Raw genomic sequence first — 13,991 nt, 5'->3', positions numbered from 1 at the left:
CAGATGGTTGGGTTGGGTCCTTAAAGACGGATAGAAATGTACTAGACAGAGAAAGCCAGTCATGAGGGTGGCCGGTAGGGTGACAGTGTGAGGCAAAGGGAAAGGTCTAGAGGTCAGACATAATGGCTTAGGGTGTAAGTGCAAACTGCAAATAAATGTCAAGAGGCAAATGGGGCCCAGTTGGTCTCTTTTCCGCAGGGCAGGTGATAGGGAAGTGATTGCAGGGTGCTAAGCAGGGGAGAGAGGCCAGATCTGAGTTAGAAAAATCACCCTTGTAGTTGTGTGGAGGCTGGACTGCTGGTGAGGCAGAGGCCAGGGGGTCAGCAAGGAGTTTGCCCCACACACAACGAAGAGGAGCCATTTCGGGGGCCTCTTGAGAGAGAGCTGCAGGATTTGCTGAGCTGTGTGCTGTGGTGTTGAGGGGAGAGTTTAGAATGGCTCTCAGATTTCTCCTTCGGGAGAGCAGGTCCAGAGAAGGAGGTAGACCCATTAACGAGAGACAGGCCCGTAGCCTATGTCCCTACGTCAGGCGGCGGGGCACGGCTCCAGGGCACTGGGATGGAGGGTGGGCAACCAAGACACCAGCAGAAGTCTGCCTGCCTATTAAAATCTGAGTAAAGCTGACTGGCCTTCACATTCCTTGACCTGCACAAGGTCTCATGCCCTCCCCTCTGCCCCCTGGATTTCTGTGAATTCTCCGGTTTACATTCTTTTAGTCATTTCCGGCTCTGGGCCCCTGTTTCTGGTGAACCAATCCCATTTCTGGTCACCCTCACCAGATGCCAGATCTGTGGTCTGCCCATCCCCGCGTTGGTCGACCTGTCCCTTTCCTTGTTGGGGGGCAGCCAGGACTTGTGCACATGGCGGACGTTGTGCAAGATCTGGGGAGTCGGAGGGGGTTTGTTTCTAGTTGGGCAAGGAGCAGCCTTAAATTACCTCTCAGATCTTCCCATTTGAAAAAGTCCTTTGGGCACCTCAAGGGCAGCCATTTCCCACTGGGGGGAACTTCCCACCTCGCCCCTCACTCTCTCACTGTCTTGCTCATACCTGCTGCCAGCATTCCCCACCCCCATTATTTCAGGAAATTCTGAATTCCTCTTACTCTATAGTGCAGCAAGAGTGCCCTCTAACCCTTTCTCAGCTCAGCTCCAGGTCCATCTTTTCATTTCCAAAATGCATCAAGTTCCTCCTACTTGAGTAAAAGAGCATCTTGAGATGAACAGCATCCATTCTGCTTAGAGAGTAATTGCAGTTTTAAATAGCATTTTTTCAACATTATATATTTTAAAGATTATGAAAAATGTTATTCTTTTTCTTCAATTAGTCTCTCCCACCTCTTCTCCTAGCTCTCCTGGTGAACCTCCTCCTTCGGTAGCTGGAAACTCAAGGTGAAGAGTTGCACCTGCTGTCTGGGGCCCCTCTTGGCTCCCTGCTTCTTTCTCCCTGCCCACGCCCACTTCCCCATCTACTCGATGGAGTGTTCAGTGATGTTCTCTAGTCCCTCCTGATGATGCCACACCCCTGGTATGGGGAAGATGGCTGAGATTGGCAGGGGCGGATGGATTGGGGAAAGAGCCTTGTTCATAATGTTCGTCTAGAACCAATCTGGAGGACATCCTTGCCCTAGTTCCCAGCACCGAGTTGGTCACTGTGGCATCTGCAGCATTTCTTAGGCCTGCCAGGCACACAGGTCTTTGTTACCATTCAAGTTCAGCCCAGGATACCAAAGGGCCATGGCTGCTGGAATGGGAGGGTCCTGGCACAGTAACGAGAGAGACCTATTAGGATGCCTCCAAAGGAGGGCGGGGGTGGGATTTGTGTGCAAACCTTCCAACATGCTCCAGGCCCTGAGCCCTCATGACTGTCTGTCCATCCATCCAGGAGACAAGCATCTGCTGTTGTCTGAAACTGCCCCAGCATTAGGCGTTTGGAGAGGAGGAATTAAAATGTCCCCACCAGGCCACAGTCCAGTGGGAAAAGACTCAAACTGATAAATCACTGTGAAACGTGCCAGGAGCTCCATCTGTGGATACAGAGGAGGGCGCGCCCTGGGGGCTGTTGGAACAGGCACGGTGGGTGGGTGGGGGTCCATGTGCAGTGTCTGTGATGCCTGTTTCACCGCTTTCTGTGGCTAGAACGCTGGGTGCCCCCGGTGCTGGGGGTCTCGGCCTGGAGAGCTCGGACTCCATCCTGAGGCCACTAACGGGAATGTTGCGAGCTGGGCTTCACGAGGTCCACTCGGCAGCAGAGCAGACACCTGCTGGGGCTGAGCAGGCCGTCGGTAAGGACGTGGGGCTCCACGCCCCCCACCCGACTGCCAGTTCATGCAGCGGAGGGCCTGCGGCTGCTGTGCTCACCATATTCCAAGCCTAGACCCTCAGATACCATGAGAAATCTCACTGCGTTATGGACTGAATGTTTGTACCCCCAAATTCACATGTTGAAATCCTAATTCCCAGTGGGATGGTATTGGAAGGGGGGGCCTTTGGGAGGTGATTAGGTCACAAACATGGAGCCCCCGTGAATGGGATCAGTGCTCTTAGAAAAGAGCCCCCAGAGATCTCTGGCCATGTGAGGCCACAGCAAGGAGATGGCATCTCCGAACTGGGAGGCAGGTCCTCACCAGACGCCAGATCTGCTGCTACTTTGAGCTTGGACTTCCCAGCTTCCAGAACTGTGAGCAATCACTGTTTGCGGTCTGAGCCCCCCCAGGCTATGGTATTTTTGTTACAGCAGCCCAAGCTAAGACACAGAGTGCAGGCGGACAGAAAGTGAGGCAGCCTGGCAAAGGCGGTGCTCGGGGTAGACCTGCTCCACACGTCACCCCCGGGAGAGACGGGCCCGGGAGTGGAAGGCCCAGTTTGGCACGACTGTCGGAAGATCGAACTGCGGCCAGGATGCTACCACATCGGGGACTTGGCTTACACACCTTCCAGGAGCGACTGCACTCCTCTGCCGGGGTCCCTTGGCTCTTTCCACCTTCCATTCCTCGGGCTGCTCAGTCCCTGCAAGGCAGCAATGGCGGGGTGGGGGACGGGGACAGGACTCATCTTCAGGGCTGGCGGACAACCCGGCCCCGGTCTGCTGTGTCCTGGCTCACCTGCCACACCGCCCTGGGGGCCCCTCAGAACTCCTGCCTTCAAGATTGTGTGGGCAACAGGGAGGTCATGTTGAGGCCGGGAACCAGGGACCCCAAAGCTCTTGTTTTCTTAAAGGAAAAAAACTCTTTGACCACACAGGAGTTTGATTGGATTAAAAAAGTGTATTGGATTTCCAATACTAAATAAAAACATGAAATTGTTTCTTTAAAAAGCCATAGAGTTTACAGCATCAACTACAGAAAAGGCCAAACAAGTGTGTACAGAAACTAGTCCCCAGCAGCCCCCCAGGCCCCCCTCCAGCAGACAACAAGGCAGCAGACATGTTTGTTCCAAATCCTCCTGGAGGAAGCTGCTGAGCAGCCACTCAACTAGGACGTTACAAGACACACAATGGTTTAATTTCAAAAATCACAGGAAAATGTAAGAAAATGTATTAAATTGTGAAAAGGTGCAATACAGAATAGCTTTCCTTTTTCTTAATTTTAAAAAATCCCCCAACTTTGAACAGTTATTTTATTTAAAAATAGGCCCCCCCTCCCCGCCCCAGTTCTGCGGCAGTATCCAGGTGCCGAGGCCCTGAGGTAACGCAAGTGTCAGGGTTCACGGGAGGGAGCGCCCCGAATACCGAGCACGTTTCTTTGGGCAAAAGGTAAGACAGCTTCTGGGGAATCTAGCCCTCCTGGTGTCCAGGGTGCTCTGAGTGCTCTCCTCAGGATCAGTTTAAGTGCACTGGTTTTCCAGAACCCCGCCTGGCACGATCCTCTGTGACCAGCTAGCATGGCAGGAGGACTTCCGGCATTGCACTTCTCATTGCCCCCCAAATAATAAATACAAAGAGTTCGTCCTCTACAACAGCAAATACGTGTGAAGACCTCAAGAGGGGAAATAACGAATGTACAAAGGCAAGTGGGGTGCCTGTGGGGCCAGGGCAGAGCCCAGGGCCCCCAGGCTGGTGGGCTGGGTACCCACCTGCGGTCTCAGCAGCTCACCTCTTCATGCCACAGAACCAAAGCCTGACGTGCCTTCTAACTGCCTTCCGCACTGTCTTCTGGGGAGTGGCGGGGAGCCGGGGAAGATGCTTGACGGTCAGTCCTGGATTTTGTTCCTATTTGCAGTATTTAAAAAACCCACCTCAGCTCCTTACCTTTTTAAGACAAAGAACGTAAGGGCTGTTTGCAAAGGCAAAGGGCCTCTCGGCATATTTCAGGAGCCCCCTGCTACTCCGTTCTTATCAGGGGCTTCGCTGAGCTGCTGGGATGGAGGAGGCGGCAGCCACCTCCGCTGTCCCTTTCTGCTGTCCCCATCCCCTGCTACCTCCAGAACAATGTTCGGAAAGAAGCGGAGAGCCTCAGGGCTGCCGCAGCCTCTGCCCGCCTCGTCCTTGCGAATGCCTTCCCTACAGGGCTCTGGAACAGGGCAGAGAGAACCAGACTGGCTAAGGACAGGGACTAGAGAGAAGCAAGGAGTCCTGGGAGGAAACAAAGTTCCTTCCTTCACCTCCCGCGTCACCCAGGGAACACATGGTAACAGCGGGAAAGGGCTCCATCTTGCCCCCTGATTCCCCAAGAACGGCTCGGGCTCTCGCCTGGGCACTGGCTCCTCATCATGGACGTCCTCACCAGGATGAGACCCAGACATCAGGGCAGCTAAGTCCTTGAACTCACCTATTGCACAGAAGAATTTTTTAACTAGATCCAAATGAAAGTCCAGTTGCAACTTAGTGACAATAGAGATGGACATGCCAGGACAGGACGAAAAAGAAGATGCTTCCGTTCTCTGCAGGCTTCTGGAAGAACGCACGACGACTGAAACATTCACAGACCTCAGCAGCCCCTCCACTTCCTATTCCCAACCTCCCAGCCCACCCCCACCCCAATACTTTGAAACTGCACAGAAAGCAACAAACAAGTCTTTTCAATGTTACATTTCATTCAAATAGATCTGTGATCTCACAGTGATGAGAGGAGAAAGTCAGGCCTTTAATAATTATAATAAAAAAATAATAAAAAAGCTTACAAACAGCAATGCAACATTTCCTCCCCCCTCAAAGTGGTGGATTAACAGCTGGTAGAGGATGCAATGACTCAGAATTCAAAAGTAAAAACAAAAAACAAACCAACCCCTGGGATAACCCACACTGTCAATGACTTTCCATACAGAATTCAAACAAGTAGTCAAATGTCAACCACTTGTGGAGAACACCATGGACTCCCTTGGTTTTTGATAGTGTTTTCCTTTCGAAGGTAAAATAAAATAGGACACAAAATTGTACGTAAATGCCAATGTCTACACTCCATAAAGGCGATGCAGTCGCAGCACGAAGACACAGCCTGGCCACAAAGTGAAAGGTAGGGTGCACTTCTTGCCTCTTCCCCGGACACAAAATCTTGGCCCATGGTGCCCAGTCCTGCAGGGTATCAGCAGGCAAAGGGAAGCCGCCTTGACATGGGCTTCTTCCAGGCCGACCAGGAGAAGGCAGGTGGCCGTGCCTGGAGCCGGCCCCATGCAGGGGCGCCGGCTGGTTGGCTCGCTCGCTCTGTGTTCTCAAGTGCTGTCCTCGCGTGCTCTGTACAATCCTTGCTTTCCAGGCTCTGTCCCAAGACTTCTAGACCCAGGTCTGCAGTCAGGTCCTGGGGAAGGTCTCATGCTGTCGTGATGGCGTTTAGGTCCTTCATTAGTCCTTCCAGGTGGGCCATCTCTTTGGTCAGCTCATCTGGTTCGTAGCTCTAGGGGAAAGAGAAAGCACATAAGCCCTCAGCACCGTTCCTGGCTCAGAGGAGATGCTCAGGTATGTCTGCTCAATGAACGAGCACATCTGCTTCACACTTCTGGGCCGGCACACAAGATCAGTGTGACCCGCACACTCGCAGGCTGTGGGACACACACCCAGACATCCTGGCTGGGCTGATGGCCCAGGAACTTACACTCTCAGAGTCTTCCAGCATCCTTGTGGTCTCCTGCACGTCAGGGGCACTGGGCACCACCACTGGCATAGGAGGCCGGCTCCTTCCTAAAGTCCCAATGGAGGCCGTCTTCACCGAGTGAATGTGATGGTTCAGAGCTGCGGGGGAGAGGACACCATTAGGTGTGCAGCCGAGCCTGCTCCCGCAGATCTCACGAAGGCAACTAAGGTCCAAATGCTGCTTCAGGGTGAGGGATGCACCCAGACCCAGTGCCCAGATCCTGCTCTGAAAAGGCAACGCACTAGATGGAAGGAGGGAGAAAGTGGGGCCTCTCAGAGGCCAAAGAAACTATTCCATTTGGCTTTAGAAAACTAGAAGGTCGGGCGCCTGGGTGGCTCAGTCATTAAGTGTCTGCCTTCGGCTCAGGTCACGATCCCAGGGTCCTGGGATCGAGCCCCACATCGGGCTCCCTGCTCAGTGGGAAGCCTGCTTCTCCCTCTCCCCCTGCTTGTGTTCCCTCTCTCGCTGTGTCTCTCTCTGTCAAATAAATAAAATCTTAAAAAAAACAAAAAACAGGGCGCCTGGGTGGCTCAGTCGTTAAGCGTCTGCCTTCGGCTCAGGTCATGATCCCAGGATCCTGGGATGGAGACCCGCATCGGGCTCCCTGCTCCGCGGGAAGCCCGCTTCTCCCTCTCCCACTCCCCCTGCTTGTGTTCCCTCTCTCGCTGTGTCTCTCTCTGTCAAATAAATAAATAAAAATCTAAAAAAAAAAAAGAAAACTAGAAGGTCAAAACTCTTTTCATAACAGTAAGATATTTTTGCCTCTGCGCTGATGGTATAAAAGCAACAGTGGGTAAAACTGCTGGAGCCTCAGCATAAATTAAGGCAGTGGTAGCAAAATATAAAGTCATTCACGGACATGCCTTGCAATTAAAAAAAAAAAAACTAGTTTAACTTAAGATCATCCTTAACGAAGTAGTAAAAATTATTTTACGAAATCTCAACCTTGATTACACATCCTTTATTCTATGTGACAAAATGGAAAGTATGCATAAAGTACTTTGTATACTACAGGACGGTGGCTGGGTGAAGCTCAGGGCATCTGTGACAGCTTGAGTTACAAGCGGAACTGTGGCTTTTGTCATGAAACACCATTAGTCCAAAGAAAAACTGACAGTCAAACCAGTTATTCAGACTTGAGCGTTTGGCAGACATTTTCTAGAAAGTAAATAAAGTAAGCCAGTCACTTCAAGAAAAACAATGGACGGTTTTTATTGCCAATGATAAAATTTAAGTTTCAAATGAAAATCAGAATGTTGAAAAACTTGTATGTGCCACCAAGAGCTTGAGACCCTCCCAATACTTACAGACTTTGGTGATATTAATAAATGTATTTTTAGATATTGTATAATGAACTGTGTTAAGATTTGGAGGACCTGTATAACTTAATGAACCAATGTTTTCCAAATGACCAATGTGTGATGTCTGATATCATGCATTCAAAGTACAAGATAGATGGATTTTAATGGAACAGAGAACAAACAGTTCATGGATATGGTTACACTATGTTACCAAAACCTGTAAGAAACTACAACTTCTTGTGTTTTGCTACAGTATCAAAAAAAGAATATCCAGTTCTCTGAAAAGGTTACAAAAATACTCTTCCTTTTTCCAACTTCGTATCTGTGAGGCCAGGTTTTCTTCTTACACTTCAACCAAAATAACATATTGCAACAGACTGAATGCAAAAGCAGGTATGAGAATCCAGCTCCCTTCTATTAAGCCAGACATTACAGAGATTTGTAAAAATACAAGACAATGTCAGTTTTCTCTCTATATCTTTGTTTCGAAAAGTTATTTTTCATAAAAATATGCTATTTATCTTCACATGATAGATTTGCTATTTTTAAATGAGTTAATAAAATAGCTTAAAATTTTCTCCGTTTTAATTTCTAATACACGAACTATTGGTAGATCTAGCCCATGTAAAGAAAAGCTCCTTCATGGTCTCAATAGCTTTTAAGAGTGTAAAGGGGTCCTGAGACCAAAAAGCTTGAAAACCACTGACTTACCCTAAAACAGACCATCATAACAGATGGGGAGAAGTGGAAAAACATGCCTTTCAGGTTAGGGGACTTTGTTGGGCCATGTGAACTTGAGGAGTAGACTTCTGTCCCATCTGAAGGGCCCCTTACTTCCATGTCTTGTCCTCCCTGATCCTTCCCTAGCCTGTAGTAACCCTACAGAGGGAGGCATTTTTGGGAGGCTAAGTAGACTAGATCTGTTGCCCACACCCATAGTCATTGGATTTTACCACCAAGCATTCTGCACCCAAAACACGATTCAAAAAGTCAGCCCTCACTCCCCACCATATTATTCTCTGGTTCATATGCACTCCCCAAGGAGGGGAGCCCATATACTTCCTGAGCAGGGCAACGAATTCCAGCTATTCTAAACTGCTAGGATAAGCTTGGAAGATATTTGCTATTTTCAAAGAAGAGGTGACTTGTGCCACAAGCCAGAGCCAAAGGGTCCCACCAGTGGTGCTGCTGTCCTCACTCACCTTGCTGGGAGAGTAATGGGGTGCTTGGCAGCGCGGGGTCATAGGTGGGAGGGCCTGGGGGCGGGACTGCCGGCACAGCAAAGCTCTTCAATGGGTGGGAAGGGCGCACGTGGGCTGTAGGAAGACTCTGGCCTGAATCTTCCTCTTGGGAGCTGGCCAAGTAAGAGGAACTGGTAGCACCTTCAGGATCCTGGTGATCAGTACAGCATGTTTGAGACGAGGAGGCTGGCATGGTGTCAGTGCTGGGGGTATTTCGAACAGATTCTACAGCAGGAAAGTCTAAATGTTAGCATTTCTTCTACCATTAAACACACGCACATACCAGGGTTCTGGCTACTTCTAAGGGCCCCTGAAACCAGCTCAATAAGCACTCAGGATCAGTGCTAGTCCAAGGCAACATGGATTAGCACCACTGCCAAGGCTAGGTAAGAGTGGGCTAATCTAAAGGAGTCCCAAACAACTTTGCTAACCAGCTGCTCTGCTGAAATGTTCTCGCCACACAGCTAAGTGGTCACAATTTTACAACATTCTTGTGAGTATTTACTAGGGAGTACACATAAAGATTCCTGAGACTATTGTCTACTAAGATGTAAGCATAAAAGGAGATTAAAAACATCACTCATTGACTGATGGATGGTCTTAGAAACTGGCCTGTCATAGATAACCTGTCCACTTGACAAGTACCAGATCAGCCCACGAGGCCTGGTGGTTACTACAGGGGAGGCAATGCCACGGGCCCTGCATGCCCTTGGGGGACTGTGTACAGCAGAACAATAGCCCCACAGCTCAAGGGAGACCTGGACAACCAAATAGTCCAGAGATCTGAGAATAGCTTTAAGAGCATGCCATATGAAGGGTGTTTGGGTCCAGAGAAAAAAAATAGGGGAAGATCAGCCTGGAGAAGGGGACGACTAAGGAAGAACATGACAATCTCCAAATATGTGAGGAAGGGTTAGAGTTGTTCCAGAAGGCAGCATGGTGGGACAGACAAAACACTGGGTTTGGAGTCAGATAAACCTGGACTATAATCCTGGCATACTAGCTGGGTGAACTTGGCAGTCACTGAATCTCTCTGAGTCTGTTTCTTCACCTACAAAACAGGGAGAACAACATAATTCAGTGAGGATTGAGAAGATGTATGAAATGTGCTGAACACAGGACCTTAATAATTGATAAGGTTCTTTTCCCTGTAAATTACCGAGTGCTTACTCTGAGCCAGCCACTATGCTATGTGCTTTATATTCATTAGCTCATTCTATGCTCATAGTAACTCAGAAGGCGCCGGGAGGTTAGGCAGCGCTCAAGGACACAGTAAGAATGGCAAGGGCAGGAATCCGAATCCTTGCACCCTGACTCCTAGCCCATGCTTGGAACTACCCCATTATACTGCCCTTCCTTTTCCAATACCACCTGTCCCCTGACCCTGTGGGGGCAGAAGCAGCACCCAGACCCAGGGAGACCATATGAGAAAGCCCTTTCAAACAGTGTGAGTTGGTGCAGACCAACATCCCTATCCTGAGGATGGGCCTGGAGACACCAGCTCAGCGCAAATAGGCTGCACCAGGTAGCCAGAAGGAGGGCCTCCCCTGACTCCTAGAGTCTTGCACTTCAAAAAGGAAAATAAGCTCTTTTAAGTAGTAATGCATGAGCAGCCTGTAGAAATCCAACCTCTTTCCCTGCCTTTGCAAATCAAGTATCAAGCAAATGATACCTGAGGTATCACTGAATCTATTCCCTTGGGCTCTCAGGAGACGAGTCACACCAGTCATGAGTGCTAACCTCTTAGCTTAAAGACCTTGGGTCCCAGGGCTGAGGGACTCACACACCTTCCCCCAGGGTGGAAAGCCTGGCTGTGATAACCCTACCAGGCCTACGTCGCTTCTCACCCTCTCAAGAGGTGCACTGAGGACCTCGTGTCTTGTGTTTGCTTACGCCAGCCATAACCACAGCTGGGGAGCTGCTGGCCCTATTCTGTGTGATCCTGGGCTGGGGAGAAGCTGGTTAGGGAGCATAGCAGGGGGCAGGAGAAGCAGACTCCGGCCTGGACCATGTCAGCCGGTATTGGCAGACGGGTTAGGTCAGCTCTGGGCACACAGGCCTGCCCTGGCGGCCTCAGTGCCTGACTTTGATGTATTCGCTTCTGAGAGTCAAAGAGATGGGAGAAATGTAAAAAAGGAGAATAGGGCGGCCTACAGGAGTCAGAGCCCTGGCCTGCAGCCACACACCAGGGCCGCCTTGCCGTGTAACTGCAGAGAGTACCGGGCATGTTCTACGCCCAGCAAAGGGCGTGGTGCTGGCCCACAAGGAAAACTACGCTGTCGTTAAAATTTCTGCTTTGCTCAGGGGCCTACTTCCTGATGACTTACCTCTCAGGGTTTAAGACACACAAAGTTCACAGTGGCCGAGGGCCTGGACAAGCAGAAAGTGCTCTTCCTAAGTCAAGTGGCGGGTCTCAAGAGCAGGGACTGCCCTGGCCAAGTCCCAGTCATGCTTAGCCCACATGTTCAGCAGCACTGAGCTCCAGAAACCCAGGAAAATACAACAGTGAGAGAATTTGGGTCATCAAGAATTTAGATACTTGCTCTAAGTTTCCAGTCTGTCTTCAATGACTTTCCCTGCCATTAGTTTACCTTCTTTATCCCCTCTGGTCATTAAAGTGACGAACCCTGTAGTGATATAAATCATGACTTTTCCCTCTCTTCATTGTCTGCCCAAGTCCACAGAGAAAGGACCTTTTAGCAGCACTGGACCACTTGGATCAGGGCTGGGTGGGGGCTGCTCTGCTCCTTGCCAACCTTCAACACCCTCCTGGTCTGAGAGGAAGGAGGAGGGGGCTAATCTGACTAGGAAGAGCCTGCCATGCACTCGGGCAGGCCCACATCCTAGTGGGTGGGATTCTTCTGCCTTAAAAACAGGGAAACAGAGTCAGGACACCAAAACTGCTTTCTAAGAGCAGATTTGGAACGCTGCTTTCTGGTCCCTGTTCTAGCTGAGACTAGGTCTGCAAAGCAGAGTTTGGTTCTCCAGACAGCTGTCAGTAGACTGTCTTTCCCTAAGGCAGGGGGCCCCGAACCTGAATCTGGAGGGAGAGAGCAGGAAGGTCCATTTTGGACATAAGTTTAAGTGGCTTTCTCTAAACCAAGTAAAGGTTTGGGAGAGGTAACTTTGGGAGTTAGTAGGCATCCCTTAATAAAGTTTTGATCTTCATTTGATGTTTTGGGTATGTTTCAAATTGATCAAAACTTAGAGAGGGGGAATGTTATTAGCAACCCAAACTTCTAGCATGAGGTTTTGAGGTGCTTTTAAAATGGAATTCACTTGAAAATTCCTTATTTTCCAGAATGAGCAAAATTTAATTCTACTAGTAATGTCATAACTATTAACAGGCATGTTTCGAATGATGGAGAAAGAACGTATTGTACATGTGAGAAGCTACTAGATTTGCACCTAACACTGAGAAGATGGAAGTTAATTTTCATTTAATGAGGAACAACAGTATTTGTTCCATTTACTGTCTCCTTACCTTCATTATTTCCTCCTTAAAACTGTTTTGATAATGCTATTTCTTAAGATTTCCAAACTGGTACATGTTTGCCTGGCAATGTATTTCTTTAAATGAACTGCAGATTTTTAGGCTCACTTCCAATCTGTTTTTTAGAAATGATTCATGACTGTGCAGCCCCTTCTAACGTCAATAATCCTCCAGGCAATGTGAGGTTTACAATGTACACAGAATTCAATGTGGCCACTGGCCCCACTGCCCCTGGATGCATCTCTTACTTCGGGCCACAGCAGAAGTATGTGTAAGATCTAATATGAGAATTATCTTACAGCTGCCCTACAGACCCTCCCAGCCACAGAGTAACTGCGAGGTGGAGGCCAAAGTCTAGTGTCTGAAAATCATCCCAAATGAGTTTTCTGTTCAGATTAGAAGATTAAGAAATAAACAAACTGAAAATAAGGCTGAATCAAGATGCAACTTGATGAAACAAGACATGGTTATGTGATTAGAGTTATTGTGCTTTTACTAAAAGGACACCTTGCACCGAGCACTTATCAACTTTGGGAGAAAAAAATGGGGGGTGAATTTTACAGAAATCAATTTGAGTCATTAACAGAAATGTTATGATACATAAACAACACAGAAAAATTTCAAATCCTTCTAAGCAGGGCAAGTCCTTCCCATTTCAGCTTGCCAACTCTTGGAATGCTTTCCACCTGGGGCTCGAGCCTCATCTCTCACCTGTGGAATTGGCCCTGTCTGAAAGGGACAGGGATGTGCCAACGGGCCACGGGCTGCCCGGGTGGTAGAGATGACTGCGAGCTGGAGAAGCGAGGCTGCTGGAGTGGAAATGATGGTGAGGGTTATCGAGGGGATGGATGGGATGGGCACTAATCACAGCTGTGGATGAACACAAGACAGAGAAGTGCTTAACATGCTTGCACGGACATACACAAGTCACAGTTCAAGAGCAAAGCCCCGCCCCCCTCCCATGCAGCACGACCATTCCCTTGGCTTCTGGGTGGCTGCTGGCTGCATGGGAACTAGTAGCCATGGATTTCACATTCATTTTTTTAAATCAACACGCTCCTATGCATGTAGCTCTCTCTCTCTCTCTATATATAGATATACACACACACAGAAAAAACCTCTGAGGAATATGCACTGAAATGTTAATGGCATTATCTTGTGGGGAGGCATGGTCAGGAGTTAAAAAAAAAACTTCTTTTGGTGTATCTGTATTTCCCAATAAACATGGATTACATGAGTTATTAAAAATATCTATTTGAGTATGTCACAAAATATAAATCCATAAGCAAACAAATGATGGTTTAGGTTTCCTTCATTTTTTCTCCTGCTAAAAAAATAGAAGTTTCTTTTCCTTCAAGTATATTCCTAATATGTTGTTTTTTCTTATTGTTGAATGAGGCATGCAATATTTAAGCTGAATGGATGAGTAGCTGTTTAATCAGTTTTTCACATCTTAAAAGGGACACAAACAGACTGAACTCCTGTCCAGTAGGAAAAGCATGAAACACAGGCCTATGGCACCATCTCTTACTGCTTCTAGTCTGGGAGCTCAGCCACATCCATTCACATTTTAAAATATAAATGGATCTTTCCTAATTGCCTCCTTCCTTCTCACAATGGCTAAGGAATTACATTTGCTGCATTTTGTTAACGAATCCAAATTTCCACACAGATATTTCATATACAACTTTCTAAGAAGACAAAACACTTCTTTAATGAGGCTTCATTATCAATCCGAGAGATGCAAACAAACAAAATCAGAAGCCCCGTTGGGGAATAAGCTTCTCTTAGGTACTCCCTTAGAGTAGTTCTAGAAACAGAATGTTTAAGACCAACATGGACAGCTCTAAACCCATCAAAGAGGCAGAGGTGGGGCTGACTAGGAACACAGG

At 48.4% G+C, this 13,991-nt stretch overlaps 1 protein-coding gene across 3 annotated transcripts in view; it reads right to left on the bottom strand.

Annotated features, from left to right (window-relative positions):
* Positions 1 to 3,242: 3,242 nt before the first annotated feature.
* NEO1 (neogenin 1) overlaps positions 3,243 to 13,991 on the bottom strand; it is a 258,553-nt gene continuing 247,804 nt past the window's right edge. For all 3 annotated transcript variants that reach the window (XM_034994392.1, XM_034994393.1, XM_034994394.1), the window contains exons 25-28: positions 12,811 to 12,969; positions 8,568 to 8,831; positions 6,026 to 6,162; positions 3,243 to 5,827 (exon numbers count right to left, since the gene is read on the bottom strand). In XM_034994392.1, coding sequence (XP_034850283.1) covers positions 5,744 to 5,827; positions 6,026 to 6,162; positions 8,568 to 8,831; positions 12,811 to 12,969 — 644 coding nt within the window. In that variant the 3' untranslated portion in view covers positions 3,243 to 5,743. The remainder of the gene's footprint in view (positions 5,828 to 6,025; positions 6,163 to 8,567; positions 8,832 to 12,810; positions 12,970 to 13,991) is intronic.

Source organism: Mirounga leonina, unplaced genomic scaffold (genome assembly GCF_011800145.1).
Source record: "Mirounga leonina isolate KUSES-001 unplaced genomic scaffold, KU_Mleo_1.0 Mir_91, whole genome shotgun sequence".
Classification (NCBI taxonomy): Eukaryota; Metazoa; Chordata; class Mammalia; order Carnivora; family Phocidae; genus Mirounga; species Mirounga leonina.
The sequence above is the reverse complement of the archived record's forward strand: the minus strand, read 5'-3'. Positions and strand labels throughout refer to the sequence as shown.